Source organism: Medicago sativa, chromosome 6 (genome assembly GCF_051527215.1).
Source record: "Medicago sativa cultivar Bolivia chromosome 6, Bolivia_mono, whole genome shotgun sequence".
Taxonomy (NCBI): domain Eukaryota; kingdom Viridiplantae; phylum Streptophyta; class Magnoliopsida; order Fabales; family Fabaceae; genus Medicago; species Medicago sativa.
Window position 1 is genome coordinate 33881874 of NC_140754.1, and position 20914 is coordinate 33902787.

At 33.2% G+C, this 20914-nt stretch overlaps 3 protein-coding genes across 5 annotated transcripts in view; 2 read left to right on the top strand and 1 right to left on the bottom strand.

The window, feature by feature from the left end:
• The first annotated feature begins 6108 nt into the window (after positions 1–6108).
• RH39 lies at positions 6109–15232 on the top strand. Its single transcript, XM_085717470.1, has 9 exons — positions 6109–6705; positions 9640–9735; positions 9813–10001; positions 10084–10224; positions 10834–10974; positions 12069–12211; positions 13588–13717; positions 13798–13846; positions 14316–15232. The coding sequence occupies exons 1-9, from the start codon at positions 6178–6180 to the stop codon at positions 14921–14923; spliced, it is 2025 nt and encodes a 674-aa protein (XP_085573596.1). The 5' UTR covers positions 6109–6177; the 3' UTR covers positions 14924–15232.
• Positions 15203–15976, bottom strand: LOC146914696 (nucleolar protein). The gene has a single exon (XM_085717471.1). It carries the CDS (start codon positions 15883–15885, stop codon positions 15526–15528), a length of 360 nt encoding a protein of 119 aa, XP_085573597.1. The 5' UTR covers positions 15886–15976; the 3' UTR covers positions 15203–15525.
• Positions 15977–19813: 3837 nt separating this feature from the next.
• LOC146914697 (putative choline kinase 2) overlaps positions 19814–20914 on the top strand; it is a 60084-nt gene continuing 58983 nt past the window's right edge. For all 3 annotated transcript variants that reach the window (XR_015014358.1, XM_085717474.1, XM_085717475.1), the window contains exons 1-3: positions 19814–19857; positions 20009–20075; positions 20535–20894. Coding sequence is in view for 2 of the 3 variants with exons in the window: in XM_085717474.1 (XP_085573600.1) it covers positions 20541–20894 (354 nt within the window). In the remaining variant the exon portion in view is untranslated. The remainder of the gene's footprint in view (positions 19858–20008; positions 20076–20534; positions 20895–20914) is intronic.

Sequence of the window (20914 nt, forward strand, 5' to 3'; positions counted from 1 at the left end):
AAATCTTCGTCAATCATCAAATGGCATCATCAAGCTCGCAACGAGAAGTTTCAGTATCTACTTCACGGATGATCCCTGAATATGACTACAAAGGAAGAAGCATGAAATTGGAAGAATGGGAACTACAGGTTCAAATAGAAAATCCGGTGGATTTTGAATCACTCGCCTTCCATGAGTGTTGGGTCAGAAGCTATTGGAAAAGCTATGGAGATTGCTTCTGAACTTCAAGAGAGGGTAATAACAGAAGCATCACAACTTCTTAAAATTCCTGACACTACTAAAGATGATTGCTCAGAACCCTCTACTACAGGTAATATTTTCACACACTCAGAACCTGTAGTACATGAGATATCCAGTGACTCTCCTTCACCTTCTTCAAAATCCTCATCACCATCTTCAGATTCTGATGATGATATACCCTTAGCCCAACTTTTTCAAAAACCAGTAAAAAGCCAGTCAACATCAACCAAAACCAACACAAAGCCCTCTCAGTCAACTACTTATGAACCAGTTGGTCACATAATTAATGAGAAGTTGGCTGAAATGGCTGAGCAGAGAGAAAGAGTCATTGATACTATCTTTCGCCTTAACCCTCAACCCCTTAACATTCAACCCCTCAACATGATTCCTCCAGAAAATGTTGAATTTACCTCAGAAAAGGCCTCTGAAACAACTCCAGAAGCAGCTGCTTCTGAAAATGTTGTTTCAGAAAACCCCCATCAACACACACCTGAACCACATAAACCCACATCACCCCCACAATCACCAATAGCTACCATTGACCCCCAACTCAACACTCAAACATCAACTTCACCACAACAACCACCAACTGAAATTGAACACTCCCCAGAACCAACTCCTATGGATGTTGACATCTCTCAAGTCAATGTTCAAGCCTCAACCTCTACCACACACATTGCTTCTAACCAGCCTTCATCTTCAAACACACAAACACACCTTACCATTCCAGTTCCTAACCCTGTTCAAGACCTGGAAATCAGTGATTCTGATCTTGAAACCCTTGAACAACCACCCACAAACATCCTGGAATCTGGATATATTAATTCTGAGCTTCTGACAATCCTTAGTCAATTGCATAATCTGGTGGATCAAAGAAGGACAATTGATCTCACAAGTGCATATGAAGACTCCTGGGCATCTCTTCAGAACCGGGCAGCTGAGCTTATTGAAGATATCAAGGCTAAATGCATCAGAGTCAAGCAAGCTTCAGTCAGAAGGCTAATGGAGCATTTGAATCAGAGTCTTAGAGTAAGAAGTTCTACACTGCTCCTGGCAAACCAGCCTTTCTTCTTAGAAACGGATTACTTGACCAGAGAAGCAAGGTTGTGTAAGCTTCTAAAGAAACAGATGGCACAACAGCAGCAAGAGGCTAGAGAAAGGGAACAGGCTCTTCTCCAGAGGCAACAACAGCTTGAAGAAATGTTGCAGAAGAAAATTGAAGAAATGGAGGAGATGAAGAAACAACAACAAACCAACCATTAGTTGCACACCTTAGTGTTATCTTTTGTTTGTTGTTTGTTTTAAATTTTTAGTCTTTGCTTCTGAAACCATCTTGTTTTATTTTTTTATGCTTCTGAATGCTTACTGCTTCTGACTGCTTAGCTGCTTCTGATAATTGGATATTCATGCTCATATATTTTGATCTGTTTTATTTAATTTATTTCTTGTATACTCTCTCTTGTTTGAGTTTTTTCTCAAATCTTTTTGTCTTTTATGCTTATTTGTTCATCTCATTTTTTTTTGATAATGACAAAAGGGGGAGTATATGTGACAAGTATTTAAAGGCTCTGAGCCCCATTAATGGCATTTGAAATTTTTGAAAAACTTCTATCATTTTGACCTTATTGGTATAAGCTATGAACGAACGAAGAAGTATCAAAATTCAAGTAAAATTAATTGAACCATTCTTCTTTTCTATAAGTTAATTCTTTCAATGATTCAATTTTTTTTAAAAAAAGCTCTGATATTTTTATTGTGCGAAAAATGAATTTAATTAACCTGGATAGAACTTAGGGGGAGCTTACAAACCTCACCTTAAAGACTATTAGACTCAGGGGGAGTTTGAGCTTACAAACCTCAGACTTTGAGCTTACAAACCTCAGAACCCCAAAGTCAACTTGTTAATTAGATTAACAACAATTGATCAATTTTAAATACTTTTGTTTGTCATCATCAAAAAGGGGGAGATTGTTGGAACAAAATGTGTTTAACAATGAACCTTAAAGAGTTTTGATGATAACAAGGTATTAAAAATTGTAAATTGGACTAGCTAATATTTGTTCAAGTGTACAGGACCATAATTATAAAGTTACATCATCATTGGTTCTGAATGAGCAAATAAAGAGCAAAAGAAAATGAAGCTTAGATGATTTTGAAGGCAAAGCGCTCCTGAAGTCAAGCTGCTCCTGAAAGAAATGGCGCTCCTGAAGTAAAGCTGCTCCTGAAGAACAGTGCTTCTGAAGACAAGAGGTCCAGAAGCCACATCATCAGAAGCTGCACCATCAGAAGCTGCAGAAGTTGCTTCATCAGAAGCTGCATCATCAGAAGCTGCCTCATCAGAAGTCATTTCACCAGAAGCTGAATCTCAACTGGATTTGCAAAAGATTCAAGAATTGAAGAATTATCAATGCAAAAGCTGTCTATTGGATTCGAAAACACAAACAAAGGATTAGTGGAGTTTTGCAACGGTCATTTCAAAGGTGTTTGAAGGCTTGTGCTTGCAATTTGGACGAAAGCGTTGACATTGTACTTTGTACGAATTGTACAACCACGTTCTCCACTACTCTGTTTTGTGTCCACGCTTCAAGACAAGAAAACAGCTCCAGAATACGGTCTCGCCTGCATATATGTTCCTTTGGATAAGGAATGGATTTCAAATTGGTTCTTCATAGGACAACAACCAAATCAGGCAAAAGATCATCAGTGAAAGATCAAGCTTCAATAACGACTCTTTGGTGCGCTGGCAATTTCACAACGTCTCTTTCACACCTCTATATAAAGGAGTGAAGACCTAGAGATTTGGTAATGCAAGAACGCTGAACGAAAGACTCACAAGATTTTCACAAGTACCAAACCTCTGCTGAAATTGTTCTGCATTCACTTAGAATTTCTGTGTCTCAAAGTCATATCTTAGAAATTCTTAAGTCCATTGAGTCTGTATCTGATTTGTATTGTGAGCACCTCTGATTGTATATCAAGTGTTCAACCTTAAACAATTTTCTGTGTAATTTTGTTTAGTTAGGAAGTCTCTTGCAGTTGTGCTTGAGCAGGGAGTCTCTTGATTGTGTTCTTGAGCAAAGGAAGTCTCTTGCTTGTGTGCTTGAGCATTGGAAGTCTCTTGCTTGTGTGCTTGAGCATTTGTAATCAGATATTACTCATAGTGAAATCTCCTTGGAAGTGCAAGGGGGACTGGACTACTTCCGGATTGTGGAAGGAACCAGTATAATTGCTTTGTGTCGTTCTTCTTCTCTCTCTCTCTGTTTTATTCCGCTGCATTTAGATTCTGATTATCACTTCAGAAGCTGTCTCACCTAGCTTCTGATCAGTGTGTTCAGTTTTTAGGAGAAACGAAGAATTTTTTAAAAACACAATTCAACCCCCCTTCTTGTGTTTTTCTCACCTTCATACTTTAGGTAAACAGTTGCGTTGGTTATCCTCCTGAGCTTGAAGCATTGGTAGGTAAAAAAAATCCTTTTCAGGGTTGAACGAAAGGCTAACTACAACTCTTCCATTGATCCATTTTTTAATGTGATGAGAATATGCAAAGAGGTGGACGTTATCAGGGCATTTGTAGATTTTGGAAAGAACTTTACTTCTACTAAGGTAGTTCCTTTTGGTCATTGAAGTTTACTTTATTTTTTTGGTTATTTTAATTTTATTTCATCCATTTCTTAACCTTCTATGTAGGTCATTAAGAATGACGTTTTTAACCTACTTGCTGACTTTGATAATAGTTTTAAATCTCATGTTGATATATTTGGTCATGAGAGTATTTGTTCGGGTGCCTCTATTCATGGAAAACATTTGAGTAGTTTAAGTGAAAGGACAAGTAATCTAAAAGAAACTTGTTGGATGTTTTTGAAGATCTTGATTATTCTAATGATGGAATTTCTTCCAAGTTGTTTAGATTGGATAAAAAAAAGAGGTATTGTTGTATTGATTCTTTTGCTATGTTGCGGGTATTGAGTTATCGTATTAAGGACAAATGTTGCTTTACTTATTAACTTATTTCCTTTAACAATTCAATATTATGTGTGACATTAGAAGGAAGTGCACCTATTTAGTATTTTCGACTCCGGATTTAGCCATTTTAGACTATGTGATCTGCATCTGCTTATCAAGTGGATCAATGTCGTATTCCATGTATTTCTTATGTATTTTTCCTAATTACGACTTTAGAGGGCATCTTTTTCATCTTAATAATTAATTTGCATCTTTTTCATCTTTTGTCTAATCACTCAAACTTTAATTCTTCTAAATCTTATTTTCAATCTTCGTATAATTTCATCAAATGATATGCCTTTGTTTTATTACCCAAACCTTAATGTATATCGATCTTATTTTCATTCTTGTATTAATAAATTAAAACATTACATAAATATTTTTGATTTTGACATTGATTCGTATAATTCAATCAAGCGTAGTCTTAGCCGTGCAACGCACGGGTAACGGTATCCTAGTTAAAATACAAATGCTCAAGAAACATAACTCAATTTACAATGTCTATCTAGATATAAATAATTTTTTTTTTTGACAAAATAAATAAATTTATTTAGGCTTAATTACACCACAGGTCCTTTAAGTTTGACGTTTGTAACATATAGGTCCTTTAAGTTTGTTTTGTAACAGATAGGTCCTTTAAGTTTGAGGTTTGTAACATATAGGTCCTTTAAGTTTGTTTTGTAACAGATAGGTCCTTTAAGTTTGACGTTTGTAATATACATGTATATGAAATACCCAAAATACCCTTAATGCCAAATTTAAAATCCCAATTTATTTTCAAAAATAAAAAAAATCTAAAAAATTAATTTTCAACAATAAAAAAAAAATTCTAAAAAATTGAAAAATTAATTTTCAAAAATAAAAAAAATTCTAAAAAATTGTAAAATTAATTTTCAAAAATAAAAAAAATCTAAAAAATTGGAAAATTAATTTTCAAAAATAAAAAAAATTCTAAAAAATTTGAAAAAAAATCAGGAATTTTTTTTTTAAAATCTGGAAATGTTTTTTACGGATTTAGTCAAAATGGATTTTTGTTAATTATAATTCAGATTTTTTTCAATATTAAAAAGATTTTACAAAATTCAGGAATTTAATATTCAAAATACAAAAATCTGACCTTTTTTGTAAAATTTTGAATTTTTGCTTTTTTTGTATTTTGAATATTAAATTCCTGAATTTTGTAAAATCTTTTTAATAACAAAAAAAATCTGAATTATAATTAACAAAAATCCATTTTGACTAAATCCGTAAAAAACATTTCCAGATTTTAAAAAAAAAATTCCTGATTTTTTTTCAAATTTTTTAGAATTTTTTTTATTTTTGAAAATTAATTTTCCAATTTTTTAGATTTTTTTTATTTTTGAAAATTAATTTTACAATTTTTTAGAATTTTTTTTATTTTTGAAAATTAATTTTCCAATTTTTTAGATTTTTTTTATTTTTGAAAATTAATTTTACAATTTTTTAGAATTTTTTTTATTTTTGAAAATTAATTTTTCAATTTTTTAGAATTTTTTTTTTATTGTTGAAAATTAATTTTACAATTTTTTAGATTTTTTTTATTTTTGAAAATAAATTGGGATTTTAAATTTGGCATTAAGGGTATTTTGGGTATTTCATATACATGTATATTACAAACGTCAAACTTAAAGGACCTATCTGTTACAAAACAAACTTAAAGGACCTATATGTTACAAACATCAAACTTAAAGGACCTATCTGTTACAAAACAAACTTAAAGGACCTATATGTTACAAACGTCAAACTTAAAGGACCTGTGGTGTAATTAAGCCATTTATTTATATCATACTATATCTTAAAAAAATAAAATAAAATAAAATGTTTTCTTCTTCTTCACACTGTCATATTCACTATCTTCTTCTTCTAACCCCAAAACCCCAAACAAAACCAAACCTTTCCACAAAACCTTCATCAATGGCGGTTGCAACAAGAAAAACCCTCTTCACTCTCTCTTCCTCAATCACCTTCCCATCCCGTTTCTCTCTCTTCAAACTCTCCCAAAACCCATCATCCCTTTTCCCAAAACGCTTCACACCATTCTCCTCTCTCACCACCACAGCACAATCCTCACCATCATTGCTATCTGACCCTGATCAAGAAAAACACTCGGTTCTCCTTGAGAGGTTGAGGATAAGACATTTGAAAGGTGGAAGTGGAAGTGGGAGTAGGAATGATGAAAGGGTGGTGAGGAAGGTTGAGGGGGTGAAGAAGAAGAAAGAGGGGGTGTTTGAGGAGGAGGATGGTGGTGGTGGTGTTGTTAGGAGTTTTGAAGGGTTGGGATTAGGGGATGAGGTTATGGGGGCTGTTAGAGAAATGGGTATTGAAGTTCCTACTGAGATTCAGTGTATTGGTGTTCCGGCTGTTTTGGATGGGAAGAGTGTTGTGTTAGGGTCTCATACTGGGTCTGGGAAGACACTTGCTTATTTGTTGCCGCTTGTTCAGGTAATGGGAATGTTTTGGTTTTGATAATGTTTAGGGTTGTGTTTAGGATTGACACAGTGGATTGAAGGCGTGTCTAGTGTCTGATGTAGGATACTGACACGATATTGAGACATGTGGTTACATTTAATTGTTTATATTTTCTAAATTATTGCCGGTGTCTACGTGTCATTGTGGTGTGTTTGGTGTCTATGTGTTTGGTTTTGAAAATCTTTAGGGCTTATGTGTAGGACCGACACATGTATTGAAGGTGTGTCTGGTGACTGATGTAGGATATGATGTTTGGTTTTGAAAATCTTTAGGGCTTATGTGTAAGACAGACACATGTATTGAAGGTGTGTCTGGTGACTCATGTAGGATATGATATAGGATACTGACACGATATTGACACATGTGGTTATGTTTAATCACTTTAATTTTTCAATGGTTGGTTTTGAAAATTTCAGGGTTTGTTTGTTTCTAGCTGTGTAGCAGTGACACTTTGCATTGAAGGCGTGTTTGGTGTTAGATGTTGGACACTGACATGATGTTGACATATGTAGTTACATTCAATTACGTACATTTTTTTAAATTATTTTTTGTTGTCTATGTGTCACTGTGGTATTGTGTGTTCGCTTTTGTGTCAGGGGATTTTATAGTTTTCTCACAACATTGACAATTTGAATTTTAAATTTATACTTTTTATGTGGGTGGCTTGAATGGCATTTGGTTATGGATTTTCCCTTTTAAATGTTAGAGAGAGAAGATAGAAGCTAACTCTAGAATGTGATAGACAATGGTTGGTTTTCGAAATGTTTAGGGTTGTGCATAGGATGGGCGCCTTGTATTGAAGGCGTGTCTAGTTTCTGATGTATGACACTGAGACGATATTGACACATGTGGTTATGCATAGGGCTGTTCAGGTAATGACAATGGGTTGGTTGGTTTTGGAAAACACTTAGGATTGTGTGTATGATTGGCACGTTGGTTTGAAGGTGTGTCTGGTGTCTGATGTAGGACACTAACACGACATCGACAAGTGTAGTTATATTCAGTTAATTACATTTTTTACTTCTAAATTATTACCGGTGTCTGTGTTATTTTCGTTTGTCTATCTGTATCTATCAGTGCTTCATAGCAGATTGAATGTAACCACACATGTGTCAGTGTATGTTGTTTGTGTATGTGTTGGTGCTTCATAGCACCGACAACTTGTATTCGAGGCACAATATTGATTAAATGTGGTTGCATTTAATCACTTACTTTTTTTTTTTTGAATTATTACTGGTGTCGATGTGTTAGTGTGATGTATATGGTGTCTGTATTAGTGTCAATGCTTCATAGCTTTCTAACAACCTTTTCAATTCTAATTTTTACTTTGTATGTGGGTGAGTGGAATGACATTTTATTATGGATTTTAATTTTTCTTTGTGATAGAGAGAAGAGTAGACAAAAACTAACTCTAGAATGCATTTTCAGTTTTCTTTTTCTAAAATTTATGTACGTATTAGATTGGTAACAATTGTAATAGAGAGAAAGCAAGGTAAGCTTAGAAGAGTGTAATTTCAGAAATCTTTAGGAATTGTTTGGCACGACACCTTGGATTGAAGACGTGTCTTGTGTCAGATGTTCGACACTGATGCTAGACACGAACATGATATTGACATATGCCGTTACACTCAATCACTTGCTATTTTTTATTAAAAAAAAATTATTATCAGTGTTTACATATCACTAGTGTGGTTGTGGTGTCTGGTGACTGTGTTTGTGTCGGGTCTCCGTAGCTTTCTTACATCATTTTCATTTTTAATTTTGGGCGGTTAAGTGATATTTCGTTATGATTAGATGGAAACTAGCTAGAGAGAATGCATTTCTAGAAGTATTGAAATTACTGTTATGAAATTTTTCAGACTTTCTAAAAATATTTGATCTTTTTTTAAAAGGGTTTTTTAAAATTTTCATAACGTCTTCACTGTTGCTTATTTTATCGGTGGAATTGGAAACAAGAAACACTAGAGAAGGAAATAGAGCCTTATGATGATGTTTGAGGTTTGGATTTTGTTTTGCGCTATGATGGGTTGTTGCTGAGTTCAAGACAGATGTGGAATTAATAAAATTTAGGTTTCTTTTGATATTTGGAGAGAATGGAACTAACTGTTGGCTTTGTCCTGTTCCCTTCTGTTCCACTTTTTTGTAGAACCTAAATGTATCAACTTTTTAGCTTGCATGGTTTTTCAAATCCAATCATGTTTGAACTTCTAATTTTGATTGGGTGTTGGTTTCAAGCAATGTTGTCAATAGCCGATAGCAGAAAATAGTGATTTATTAAAACTCCGCTATGCAATAGGGCTATAGAATAGCACCACTATAGCAGCTATTTGACAACATGAACAATATTGGTTTGTCCAAATTCTGTTATGCTATACTGGTGTAGCGCAAACACTGGTTTCAAGGAAGAAACTTGCATTTTCTGTGTATGTCATAGAGTTTGTGTTGGGTCTAACTAAACTCTCCATTGCTTTTACTATTGAGTCCATATCGCTATCCAAGTAAAGTGGATTCTCAACACCGTGATTTTTACACAGGATTGATTCACTTTTTCTTATTTTACGTATTTGAATGAAAGTAATCAAATTGAGGTAGCTTTTGGTTTATGGACTACAGAGCATGGAACAAGTTCTTTGGTTTGTTATGATCTCTTTGGTTCCAGTCTTTTTGTAGAATCGAAATGTACCACTTTTTTAGCTTTTATGTCATGCACTGATCAATTTTTAATACAAAACAAACATGAAATTGGACACATGGTTTTGTTCTATTCTAATTTGTATGACAAATGTTGTCGATTACTTGATGTGTCGAATGTTTTACAGATTGATCAAACTTGTTTTATTTTTTATTTTTCCAGTAAATGTATAGGCATGTATTGGGGACTATTGAGACACTATTTTGTTTCTGTAGTTGCTAAGACGGGATGAGCAATTGAATGGACTAGTGTTGAAGCCCAAGCGTCCCCGAGCTGTTGTGTTATGTCCTACGAGGGAGTTGTCTGAACAGGTATTTGTATGTACATGTTTTAGAGATCGCTTCTGTTGTGTTGAATTGCACAAATTGATGTAAAACGGGCTTTATAGGTTTTTCGAGTTGCAAAATCGATAAGTCATCATGCACGATTCAGGTGTACCATGGTAAGTGGTGGTGGCCGTCTTAGGCCTCAAGAAGAGTCACTTAGTAACCCCATTGATATGGTAGTTGGTACCCCCGGCAGGATTCTTCAACATATCGAGGAAGGAAATATGGTATATGGTGACATCCAATATGTGGTAAGTGTCCTTCAACTGATAATTTGAATGTCGACAATGAGCTACTATCTACACTTGCTTGACAATAGTCTTTGTTTTGCAGGTATTAGATGAGGCAGACACAATGTTTGACCGGGGCTTTGGTCCTGATATTAAAAAATTCCTGGCCCCATTAAAACATCGCGCTTCAAAACCTGACAGCCTAGGTTTCCAGACTGTTTTGGTAACTGCAACCATGACAAAGGTATGCTGATTTGTTCTAAAATCTTGGTTTTTTTTTTTTTTTACGAAGTACTAAAAAACCTTGTTGGTCACTTACATGCAAATTAAATATTACTAACTTAGAAGATTATGCGTAAAATGATCATAGTAGTTTATTTTGATTCGATACGGACTTTCTCAATCCTTTTATCCCTTGTTATGTATAAAACAATCGGGTCTAGTATTATTGCCCTTCACATGCTTATTTATTTTCAAATGATTTGCAAAACATAAGCTTCGTGTTTTAAATATTTTAGCTCTGTTAATGCAGATATGTAGTGGAATAGTCAGATTTCATAAGCTTTATGTTAATTCTTCATTTGAACTAGTTTTAATTATCGTAAGCACCTCTGTTTTCTACACCGATAATATTATCAAAAATACCTGATGTGAGAAGCGTCTTTAGTAGAACATCCTAGCAAATTAAACCACCTATTGCTCTAGTGTAACCTGGTAACTAAATGCACAGTTCAGTGCTCTTTGCTCTTCTGAACACTAACACAATCTCTATTATACACAAGTCTAGTGAAAAATATTTAGGTTAATATTTGATACCGAAGATGCAAAGTGTTGACTTCTTTTAATCTTGCAGGCTGTGCAAAATCTGGTTGATGAGGAGTTTCAAGGCATTGTACATCTGCGCACATCCTCATTACATAAGAAGATTTCTAATGCTCGTCATGATTTTATCAAACTTGCTGGTACCGAGAACAAACTGGATTCATTACTTCAGGTATATGTAATTTTATGATCTGCATTATACATATTAACTAATGATCATTTTGAGTGGTTGAGTTGAGATGCGATGTAATGAGACCATAAATATGTAAGGCTTATGATAGAAACCATCACCAAAATACATTTAATTGTAGACACTGACTTTATTGATGGCAGAAGCATTTACAGCAAACACAATTGCACCACACGTTATAGTTAATGTAGAATTCACACATAAACTAAGAAAAGAGATAGTATACATAAATATTATCCAAGAAATTAGAGAGCTTGGTCTCTCCATCCCAAAACCATTCAAAAACTATTTCATACTCAATTTCACCGATGACTGACATAATTACTGCCCATAACTGCCATAATAAGAAGTCTAACTGCTTGCTGATGCACTATTTCACCAATGAGTTTTGGTATATAGCTAATTGAATTGTTTTCTTGTGGAACTGATGGTGAGTGGTTTGTATGGCCAATTCTTCGATACTTTAGAGCAGCACCAAAACCAATGCAAGGAAATTAATTACGAACAATGCTTTATGTTCTTGAGTTACTTTTAGTGGGCCCCAAGTTGCCATGTGTTATTTAAGAACATTCACCTATTTTTATTACTCCAATGCAAAAATCGTAGTTGTGTTCTTAATGGTAGTTGGAAACTCTACTTACATATTATTGCCATGCCACTCGACTCCAATGCTAGAAAAATCAAAAGTTGATTTTAGCTGTTCTTAAAATTTTAGAACATTGCATTGGAGATGCTTTTATATTTTCAACTGGTGCATTATTACATTTTTAGTTCCCACTTCCCACCAAGGTTTTCCTTTGGAAAGGGTCTCCAAACTATGACGCCATGTTATTTGATAAGCAAAATGCAAAACATCCCCGTTTTTCCATGCCAGTAACATGCACTTTATTGCACTTTTTCTATTATTCTGCTCATATTCAAATACTCAACATTTTCGTTAGTTTTGCCTGTTATATAATGAAACCTAGGGTGTATTTTTCCATATATGCCATTCACTATCAGATTATTAGTTGGATTGGATGTTGTTTTGATTTACCTTGGTTTATATTATGTAATATGTGATCATCTGATTGCAGGTGTTAGAGCCAAGTCTTGCAAAGGGTAACAGGGTAATGGTTTTCTGCAACACATTGAATTCTAGTCGTGCCGTGGATCACTTTCTTGAAGAAAATCAGATATCTACTGTGAATTACCATGGGGAGGTACCGGCAGCGCAAAGGTAATATTTATAAGTTTGTTTGGATACTTCTCACACCAAATACTGTACTGAACTTGTGATGCAGTTGTAGTTATAGTCTGTGTGCTTAAATGAGTTGTTATGCCTCCAGGAAATAGCACCGTCAACTGTTGAAATTTTAGGGATTGGCTGGAAAAGGAATAATTCAGAGTGAAAAGTGAATGATATGTTTTACTATCGATACTCAATAATTGTGTTACAACTCACTGATTTTCTTTATGCCACTAAATCTATGGCTATGGAGAAATTCAGGTACCAATGAGTCCTAAGCCGCGAGCCTATCCGGCTCCCTGGTGGATTTGTAAAACACAGGCTTACATTTTCATGGATCAAAATGACACAGCTTATTTTATCTGTGGTGTCAAAGTGGGTTCAACTTGTGGTGCCAACCCATGTTAGCTGTTTTAGCTCACTTTGACACTTACGGAAAAAGCAACAATATTCCCTGCTTTGGGAGCATCACAAGCAGCCACAAACTTAATCCAGTGTTGTCAAATATTAGCTATAGGATAGAGAAAATTCAACAAACCACTATTGTTTCGCGATACACGATTTAGTTAAAAGTGTTGTCAAATAGCGGCTACTGTTAGCGGATCAAATTGTCTGTCACTTGCTCAGAATGAGTTTATCATCTGGAATTCAACTCGCCCACATTGTAGAATTTTTTTTTAAGTCTCATCTTAGGTGGTTTAGGCATGTGTGGGGAATACCTGTGGAAACATTATCGGAGTTTATTCTAGTAGTTAGTCGTAGATAGACCAAGGAATACTATAGATCAAACTATTATGATAAATTCAGAGTTAAGTGCCCGATCTTTATTCATAACAGAGCATTATGGTGTTGTTTAATCCTTGATTCATGCATGTCCTGGCATTGCCTCTGATGCTAATTCACATGAGTGAACACTACTTCTTAAAAAGTGTTGTGAAAATGTTTTGTTCACGTGCATATGTATATGATTAATAGTAATTAATAATAGTTTATGTCTTATAGAATTAATGCACATAGAAAATGGAGGAAGATGGGCACATTGTCATCTATCGTGGATTGTAGAAAATAGTGTTTTGTTCAAATTCTGCTATGCTGCAGTTCTATAGTATTAGTATAGCCTCTATTTGACAACACTTTATACAAACTAACGTATCATAGAACAATCGCGATTTGTTCAATTTCCGCTACGCAATACCTGCTATTTGATAACGCTGGATGGGCAGAATACATACAAGTTTGCTTTAACAACATTTGAGCACATGGTGCCATTTGAGTGCTAGTGCTTTGATTGACATTCTCTCATCAGATCAGATGCTTCACTTCCTGTTATTCCTACTTACCTGTATTACTTTTTCATTTAAACGCAGGGTTGAGAACCTCAACAAGTTCAAGAGTAACAACGATGATTGCCCCACATTGGTTTGCACAGATTTGGCTGCTAGGGGTCTGGACTTGGATGTTGATCATGTTATCATGTTTGACTTCCCTTTGAATTCAGTGAGCTCCCCCTCCCTTCATTCTACCTTCTTTTTTTAATATTAATAGGTTACTTACTTTACTTTCCCATTCAATTTTAGATTGACTACCTCCATCGCACAGGTAGAACTGCCCGTATGGGTGCAAAAGGTAACAATTTCTTATGTATTCATATCTTTAACCAAATATAGAAAAAATTTATCTTCTATTTTTTATTTTAATTTTGTAATAAACGGTATCAACAAGCCAGTAACCAATGCTCTTGCATATTTACTTTGCAACCAGACTTTTACTCACATTATCAACAACAACAACCAAGCCTTGTCCCACTAAGTGGGTCGGCTACATGGATCAAATTACGCCATAATGTTCTATCATAAACACTCACATTATAGTGACCACAATTTTGTTTTTAAATTAGAAGATAACACGGGTTATGTACAACATTGTACCTGCATGGATTGTGCAAGTTTTCTTTAACAAGCAAAAAAAATTCATGCTGCTTCGTGTCTTTTGTCATATTTTAGCTTACAATTGTATTTCCGTCATTGCAATTGTGACTGTACAACTTTGCTGTTGATGTATTGGGAAGAATAAAAACACATTCTTTCTGTTTCAGGGAAAATAACAAGTTTGGTTACTAAAAAGGACTATAGTTTGGCAACCAAAATAGAGGAGGCAATAAAAAAGAACGAGAATTTGGAGGCTATCACTAAAGAAAGTGTCCGAATGGATGTAACCAGGAACCAAATCACTGAGCAGAGAAGAAAGAACAAAAATGTGGTTAAACCTTCAAAAGTTAGGGACAAATCTGATTCTCGCACCGATTCTGTGAATACCAGGTCAGGTACTAGGGACAAATCCGATTCCCGCAGAAGATCTGAGAATACCAGGTCAGGTACTAGGGACAAATCCGATTCTCGCAGCAGATCTGAGAATACCAGGTCAAGTACTAGGGACAAATCCGATTCTCGCAACAGATCTGAGAATGCCAGGTCAGGTACAAAATCAGGTAAACAATCAACGCCATCAAAGTTTACAAAGAAAGGATTTACCGTTTCAAAATCTGTAAAATCTTCCAGTACAAGTAGCTTCAAGAAAACTTCTTCAGATAATAAGCGAACGGGTAAAAAAACCACTGCCTCCAAATCTACACGTTCTAAACTTAGTGTTGTCGGATTTAGGGGGCGGAATGCATCATCCTCAGATAAGAGACAAACATTTTAGTGAAGTAGATTGGAGTCATGTTATACCACAGTAGTAAGCAAAGGGCTTTTGTTTTGTACTAGATTGGTTCTTTTTGACATACAGATTCAATTTTATCTATAGCAAGAATAGTGTGATAATTTATGATTTTTTTTTTTTTTTTTGCAGATATGATACATGAATAATCCAAGTTAATTTTTTATTTATGAAAAATAAAAAACAGGGTAAAGTTGTGTACAACACACCAATTGCCGGGACTCCTTTTCAAACCCTGTGTATGCGGACTTTAGTGCACTGCGCTGTCCTATGAAAAAGATACTTTCAAACTAATGATTCATGATGCTTTAATTTCCACAATGAAAGGACGTTAAATTATATTCTGAACATGTTTGGATAAACTTAATTAACTGCTTACAAGATAAACACTTATCATATAAGTGTTTATATGAAAGCTACTACTATCTGAAGATAAAATGAAGTCAAACTGTCATCACATGTGCTTATGCTAGTAGAAAAACATAAATAAGTCAATCCAAATAGGCCTTATATTTCACACCGCTCAAGGAACTCTAATTTCGATCTAGTTCTTCAAGTGAAGAAGCTTGTTGTGGTTCCTCACATCCCTACTTCCATGTTAGTAATGGAAGAGAAGTTCTAGCAGGGTTTACAACATTGCCATCAGAATCATAGATTATGACACCAGAGAAATCAGGGAGCTGACACTTCCCACCCATAAGTATATTCTTCTGCCAAATCGAATCCTCTTCTTGTTCTTGTTCACTACCATTGATCATCACAACTTCATTGTTTAGCTCTATAACAGGCTCCTCCGCAAATGCGTTGCAAGTGAGCCAATGGCGCCATTTGCGCGAATGAGAAGCGCACATGAGCAACGCAACGGCACACATCATAAGGCTCATACCAGCAAAACCAATATTTGATGTGCTTAGTGAAGGTTGGTTCAATAAAAGTGGTCTAGCCATTAGGGATAGTGATTGATACCTAAAAATGAGATATGATACAAAACATGAAATGGGTTTATGACTATTTATAGTTTCATGATTTGTAGTTGTTAACTAGAAATTGTAGTTGGTCTTTTTAAGGATTTGTTAGCATTTGGTTAATTTTATGGTTTAGGATTAAACATGTGGTTTTGGTATTCATTGACTTTGTGCAAGGTCTAGTGTAGTGGGATTAGGTTAGATATTTAACATTCTTAGGCACAATAGTGGGTGATAATAAAGGATGCCTAAGTAATACAGACACGTATAAAACACGTCTTTATGGTGAATCATGAAATGTGATAGCTATAGCAGGTTGCTTAATTTTTAAGGTTAATCACATTTTGATATTTTCTTGACCAACTTTCATTTTTTTTTTTTTTATATTTTATATCTATTTATCATTGATTTCTAATTTTTTTTCACATGCATTCAATCAAAGCTGCCACTGCCACACAGATGATTCTAAGCTGCCACATGCATTCGATCAAATTTGTTGGATAGATGATTTTTAAGATATTTAAGAAACTAACCTGTAAAAGTGACATTTTTATGTGATTTGATTTGATATGTGTACAAAAAATTTCTTGTCGATTTAGTTAAATAATCAAAATTTTATTAAATTTATTTAATAAGAATTTTATTTTAATTATTCCCTAAAAGAAGAATTTTTTTTCAATTAAATGAGGAAATGTGTTTAATATTTTTGTTTTTGGTAGATAGTAACATGTTTAATAATTTAAAATGGAAAAAATTATTGACTAATTTACATGTGGTTGAACCTATTTGGATTGGTTCGGTTGTGTTGACTTTAGACTTTAAAAGATCTCAATTTCAATTATTTCTAATATCAATTTGGATAGACTAGTCTAACTTTTTCAAAATGCTAACATTAATCGGAAGGGACCTCACATTCTACCTTCCAACTATGATTTTCGTTTACTTTCAATTCTACATATTAGTTTAATCCAGTTCAAACCAAAAGTGTTGTTGTTTATTGTGATAATGTAGGTAACGAGGTAATATGAAAACATGGTACCTTTGAATCGATGTGGGTGCTTTTAGTGCTCAAATACTAATGATTTGCAGTTTTGTTTTGGCTGTTCCAAATGATATATACATCATTATTCTACAAGAAATACTTACTTAGTCATAATCCAACTAAATATTACTTTTTTTCTTGTCAAAAAAAAAATTACTTTTTTTTGTTGGGGTTTAAACTCCAGATCTTGCATATATATTATGCATTGTTCTACCAACTGAGTTAAACTCACGAGGACAACTAAATATTATTTAGACACACATAAAACATATATTATTTAATTATTTTAAAAACACATTAATTATTTAATTCTTTCTAACTCTACCATTTTACTTCTTTTCGGGTCTATATATTATATATATGTTTAAATCTTGTGACCACGGAAGACTTACTCTAATTTTCCATTTTCCACCATTAGATAACTAATGACCGTTTAAATTGGCCACGACCGAAGTACAATTCAACAAATTATTATTATTTTTTATGATGAGATATGATAATTACACTAGGCTAATTAATAATTACAGATTGATATTTTAAAAAGTTTTAAACAATCTTGACATGATCAAAGGGTTAAAAAGTTGACTTGGTGGTTAAAGGTGAAAGAGTTAAGATTCAAAATGTGAGGTAATTTTTTTTTGGCACACAAAAAGTAAGGTGATAAGAAGATCAAAGTTGATCATCACGTCATAATACTAATAATATTCGTTTTTCTTATCAGTAGATGAAGTAGCAAACACCACAAAAATTCTCACTCACTATTCGATTTTAGGTTTGAATTCAAATGAAGATATCAAACTTAACAATATTGGTGTTTCAATTAAATTAGGTCTTAGAAACATGATACTGATAAGGGCTTTTCTTTCATCTGCAACTTTGCACATGTTAAAAAATTTAAAATGATAAATTTGTTTTGAAATTTGTGTATTTAATATTAAATATATCACTTTTTAATAAATAATTAGTGTTTTTAATAAAAAGTTACTACTTTTAATTGTTTTAAAATGTGCTATATTCTCATGTAACCAAAAAAAAAATGTGCTATATTACACATGTTAGAAAATCCGATAAATAAATTACCGCAATATTTGAATACTGATCACATGCATTTGTATATTTAAGGCATTTAGGCACTACTGATTCACATGCATCAGAATTTTAATGTTATAAATAAATTTTCACATAACAGAATTAATATTTAATTTCGACAACGGAATATATAAATAATCATTTCACTAATTAAATATATATTTTAATATATATATATATATATATATATATATATATATATATATTCACTTAGTTTTTTTTTAAAAAATTAAATATATATATATAAATATATATATATATATATATATATATATATATATATATATATATATATATATATATTTAGAATGCATGTTTACCCATATAACATTGCAAAAGTAAGTATGCCCAAATTTAATTAGTCTGCTGAATTATGAAAAACTATTATATGTTTTTCTCAATTGTTCTCACTCACGCACACAAGCATTACGTCTAGCCTCTTGACTAAGATCATAATAATTGACCAACAAATGTGCTCCAATTGATGAAGATTCAGTTCAAAGTTGTAGCACGTCAATTTTTTTTTCCGTCACGTAGTGGCTAGAGCTCACACAATTTAATTGTGGAGAAGTGGAGTGTCCGGGGTTCGAACCCCGGCCCCTGCATATAAAATGCGATATCCTTACCAACTGATCTAAGTTCACGGGGATTTAACTCACACAAGTATGAATTCACTCAAATCTTGCTTGACTTTGATAACTCACACCAATATCTACTTGACCCTTGTATATAATATGCAACATCCCTTCCGACTAAACTAAACTCATAGAAATTTATTACTCTTTTACTTTATATATACGTATATTTTTTTTTTGAGGGGATTACATATACGTATGTTCAGACATTTTTATTTAATACGTACATTTAAAATATTATATGCACTGGTTCAAGTTGGACCTAAATATGCACTGGTCCAAATTAAAGAGACCCTTTACAACGAGTTGAGGACAAAAGTAGGGTAGACAAAAACCACTCCATTTCGTCCCGCGGCCATGCCTACAATGCTGAGCTTCAAGACTTTCCAAACTCAGACTAAGATTAAATGACTATGTGGAAGTTCCTTCAAGAAAAAAAAAATGACTATGTGGAGGTAAATTTACCATAACTTTAGTGAATCCAACTCGTAGAAATTTTTTCTCCAAATATGTATATAGATGAAGAAACATAAGTCTTAAATATGAAAGTCATATTCAACCACCAGAACAGAATCTCTACATGATCAGTTATCATCTTCCACAAAAATGGTCCCCACACAAGAATCTCCAACCGTCCAAAATACACAAAGTCCAAAACATACATTAAAAAATCACATTTTATAGAAAGCTTTGAAAATTTCCTCAAAAAAAAAAAAAAAAAAAACTTTGAAAATTTCTTTGACATGCTGTATTTTCCATATAATAATAATATAATATATTTAGATAATAGTTAATGCACACAATTCAATGATTTACAAAAAATATCAATAAAATTGTACTTGGTTCATAGATAATACTTTTTTTTTTTTCAAAACTTGATTTCTGATATCCGATAAAAAATCAACTAACTCGAGAGAACCAATCTCATTGCTCACTTATAGAGATCCATTTAAAGCATAACTCTATCTGAATATAACCACCAAAATTGACATCAGAGATAACCGAAATTGGTTGTTAGGTGATTATTATTGGTGTTGACTAAAGATTGCTTCTTTGCAACTTTTCTTAGTTATTTTCATACTTTACTTTGACTTATTCATTCACAATACTAATATAAAGATAATTTGTGTCGGTATCTCTCTCTGTCAAACTATCAACACTTCTCTCTCTCTCCCCTCTACTTCTTTGGTCTGTTCTCTCAAACAATTTTTTTTTTTTGCTTTATACTTTTTTTAATCCTTCTTCATGTGTTTCATTTATTATTTTATGATGTCATTCTGAAACTTGGTCTTGAAGATAATATATATATATAACTTTTTTCATGTATTCTTCATTGCAGTGGTTTCTGTTTTGCTTGATTTTCCTCTTTAAGACTCAAATATTCATATTTTTGTTCTGCTTCAAAGGTTAGTCTTTCTGAACTATCATTTCTTCTAATTCCAATTAAAATTTTTAATTTATAATGTTTTTTCTTGAAACTATATACTTATTTATTTGTTTGCATGTTTCATTTTTGATTCCATTTGCAACAATTTTCTGTGTTTTCAATATATATCTTAATTAACTACTCTGTTTTGATTCCATTGTAACAAATTCAAACCATTTTATCATTCACTTAATCTAAAAAAAATTGCAACTTTTTTTCATTTTTTATCTTTTTCTTCAAAAGGGTTATTTTTAAATTTTCTCTTATAACTTTAATCCACTTTTTGATTAAAAAAAATTAAACATGATAAATGATAATCAATTATAATGTTTTTTTTAATAGGGTCATCAAGATTTTTTTATTTTTTTGTTCTTAATTATGTTGCATGGAAAATAATCATTACATAACATTAATTTGACATGTTTTTATCCACATGCAGAAAGTGATGACTTTAAAGACATTTGAATTATTGAAAGGGTGTGAAACTCATGAAGAGATAATGAAAGTTCTTGCAGCTGTGGCTGTAGATTTAGGTGATGTAATTGATGATGTAACTACTGTGGAGGTGAATCCCTTAAAGGGTGCAATGACAAATCAGGTTTTTGAGGTGAATTGGCCGACGAAAAGTGACGGTCATGTTAGAAGGGTTTTGGTTCGATTATATGGCGAAGGAGTTGAGGTTTTCTTCGATAGGGATGATGAAATCCAAACCTTTGAGTGTATGTCGAAGAATGGACAGGGTCCGCGACTTCTTGGTCGGTTCACTACTGGTCGAGTTGAAGAGTTCATTCATGCTCGGGTATGTGATTAATACCATCT